This window comes from Achroia grisella, unplaced genomic scaffold (assembly GCF_030625045.1).
Source record: "Achroia grisella isolate CSIRO2021 unplaced genomic scaffold, CSIRO_AGI_Agris_v1 utg3654, whole genome shotgun sequence".
Taxonomy (NCBI): Eukaryota; Metazoa; Arthropoda; class Insecta; order Lepidoptera; family Pyralidae; genus Achroia; species Achroia grisella.
The window spans coordinates 764,507-767,929 of record NW_026712822.1 but is presented as its reverse complement, the minus strand read 5'-3'; the positions used below and the strand labels follow the sequence as shown (position 1 = coordinate 767,929).

At 33.8% G+C, this 3,423-nt stretch overlaps 1 protein-coding gene across 1 annotated transcript; it reads left to right on the top strand.

Annotated features, from left to right (window-relative positions):
* The first annotated feature begins 2,496 nt into the window (after window positions 1–2,496).
* LOC131844034 (glutathione S-transferase 1-like) lies at window positions 2,497–3,205 on the top strand. Its single transcript, XM_059192819.1, has one exon. The coding sequence runs from the start codon at window positions 2,497–2,499 to the stop codon at window positions 3,160–3,162; it is 666 nt and encodes a 221-aa protein (XP_059048802.1). The 3' UTR covers window positions 3,163–3,205.
* The last annotated feature ends 218 nt before the right edge of the window (window positions 3,206–3,423 follow it).

Genomic DNA, 3,423 nt, shown 5'->3' with positions numbered 1-3,423 from the left:
AAGATGTAGAATATGGTGGTGGACATACGATCTTACGTCTCATCAGATGGTAAATGATTACCGCCGCCCATGAGCACCAGAAATACTAGGGGAATTGCAAGTACGTTGCCGACTTTTTAAGAAGGAATAAACACTTTTCTTGAAGGTTTCAATATCGTATCGGTTCGGAAATACCATTGCTGGAAGGTGATTCCACAATGTGGTTTATTTTCTAGAAAACCGTACCGTGGAATACCGCCATTCATCCAGATGATCAGGATGGTATTTCAGTTTCTGGCGGGTGGTACGGTGGTGAAACTCAGCAGCTGGTATTAATCCGAACAATTCCTCAGAACACTCCCCGTGATATATGCGGTAGAAAATGCACAGACACTTTTCTTGAAGGTGAAACCTTCATATTGCATCGTCTCGGAAAGATCATTGCTGAAAGGTGATTTCACAATGTGGTTGTGCGTGGCAAAAAGTTTCTACGCACGCTGGAGAATAAGTTATCCCCTTGGGGGTAGAATTAATCAAAATCCTTTCTTAGCGGGTGCCTACGTCATAACATCTACCTGAATGCTAAATTTCAGTCCGATCCGTCCAGTGCTTTGGGCTGTGCTTTGATAGATCACTATGTCAGTCACCTTTGAGTTATATATATTAAGATACTCTGAAATATATGCTGCGTATTTATAAGAAAGAAGTTTATACAGTAAATTTTGTGTCATTATTAATTAAAAATCGTCATCAATAGTTATTTTGTTACGAATCAACGCTTTCTCCTGTACTTTGCACCACAATAAAGTTCCAGTATAAATGGCCCACTGTACAGTTTTCAGTTTTAATAAGAAAGAAGTTTTTATAATACATTTTCAGTCAAGATATTATTATTATTAATTAAAAATCTTCATCAATATATTCGTAACAACGCTTCCTCCTGTATTTTGCACCACAATAAAGGTCCAGTATAAATGGCCCTCTGCACAGTTTTCAGCGAACATTTGAATGGAAACGACTTTATTCAGATAACAACCACGATTTTATCTTGATATATATCATACACAGATTATGGGCATACACTGTGATTGCGTTTTCCCCCCTTCATACAAAATCTCGATGTGCGAAATTCAATTTTTTTTTCAATATACAAAGCACTTTAATTTTAATTTTTGTATTTTACTTAATAAATGAAATGAAATTTATTCAAATAAAGTTAACATAAGCACTGTTGAATAAACACATTTTTTTTATTATACCACTCATTCGGAATGCAGAGTCATCACGATAGGAATGAGCAAGAAACTTGTGTGTTGCTCTAAAAAAAGTACTTATTATTATAACAAATTAAATAAAATTTATGTTCATCATCATTGCCTTCACCATGCCTTTATCTTATTATTTGTGGTCGTCGCAGTATGTCATTCTCTTCCACTGCTCTCTATCGGCCGTCATATCTGAGCATACTCTTCTTTTATTCATATCATCTTTCACACAATTAAATAAAATGAAATAATTTGTGATAAATTTGGTACATACAGTAAATGGTTATTAAATTATTTAGTTCCCATTTTCAGTCTTCATACACATGAAAAAACATATCAGATCAAATCAGACACGATGTAGTACATTTTAGCCGCTTATGAAAAATGTATAAAATTGTAAAATAATACGTGATGTCTGATCACGGTCACCCATCCATCCGCGTGTCCCGCCAGCTCATTCGCAGGTTACGCAATTGTCCTATTAATTAAAGCTATTAACCACACATAGACACCCATTCTAAGATTTTTAAACTGTGTGAATCAGTTTTATAGCTCTGTAGTTTTCGCATAGACTTCACCTTGGTTTTTGTGAAAAGGGACCAGAAAGCTTTTCCGTCAGGCATCCGAAATTGGTCAGTTGATATATTATCTCTTCTTTTATTACTTAATTTTATATATAATATACATGATGACTGGCTTATCCGTCATACTCGTGAACGAGTGCAGCTTGTAGGGACTGGTCAGCTCTTGTCATTACGACTGATTTAATCTTATTGTGTATTTATATTTGACCCTAATAAATTAGTGCTGGTTGGTAGTTTGTATTCACACGTTTCGACTTGTAAAATGTGAACTTACAAGGATTGTTTAAAAGAGCAACACACAAGTTTCTTGCTCGTTCTTCTTATGATGAAACAAATTTACAAATGAGCGGTAGATTAAAAAAATATGACTATTCAAAAATGCTTAAATTAAATTTATTTGAATAAATGATTATCTATTCTATTCTATATTTATTAGTTGTTGTGTTAAGTGATGAAGTAATAAATGATATCATAATAATTGTTTGGTTTATACACACATAACAAGGAACTTCGTTCTTATCACAACACTTGAATAAGAATCATTAAAAAAAATTAATAAATTCAATGATATGCTATCTTCGTTATCGCGTTTATAAAGAACCGTTAAAGGTGATAAAGAATAAACTGTTATTGAAAAAGTCAGTAGTCTATCAGTTCCCGACAGTACCATGCCACTAGTAGTACACAAAACGGATGGCAGTCCACCTGTCAGGGCTGTACTCATGACGATTGAACTTCTCAAACTCGAAGCAGACTTTGTTAGTCATAATACTCTAAAGGGAGATACTAGAAAACCTGAATACGTTGCAAAGAACCCAATGCATACAGTACCATTGCTTGAAGACGGAGATTTCATTCTTGCAGACAGTCACGCTATTATAACATACCTAGTGTCCAAATATGGTGGTGAAAAACAAAAGGATCTGTATTCTAATGACTTAAAGATAAGAGCTACAATTGATCAGCGTATGTACTTCGATGCTGCAGTAATATTCCCGAGATTTATTTCCATAATATACACAGTTTTTATATATAAAGCACCAGAGCCTACGCCACAGCAAGTTGAAGATGTTAAAGAAGCGTATGGAATTTTAGAAAGGTATCTACAGAAGTCCGAGTATGTAGCTGGAAATAATATAACTGTGGCAGATATATCGATAGTCGCTACAATATCAACGCTTGATGCAATGATTCCAATTAGTGATGAATTCCCAAAAACTATTGAATGGCTGAATAAGTTGAAAGAAACTGAATTCTACAAGAAGGCAAATGAACCTGGTTTGGCGGTTATTTCAAATGCATACAAACTAATGGTTAAGCAGAGATCATCGTAACCTTATTTCAATAAATTTGTGTTTTAGTAGTTATAGTGCTTCTTTCTTGTCAATTCTTCCATTTTTTTTCTTTTAATGTATAATGGTGGGTAGTATATATTAATTTCATTAACCGTACTGTAATTATTATATAAAAAGTACTAAATTACGCAAATTATGTTTTATTAGAGTTGAATATACTTGGTGAAATTATTGCACGTTTGTTTTAATAAATTAAAGAGCTTATAGTTCTAGAGGTTTAGCACACCCCTTTACTTTCGA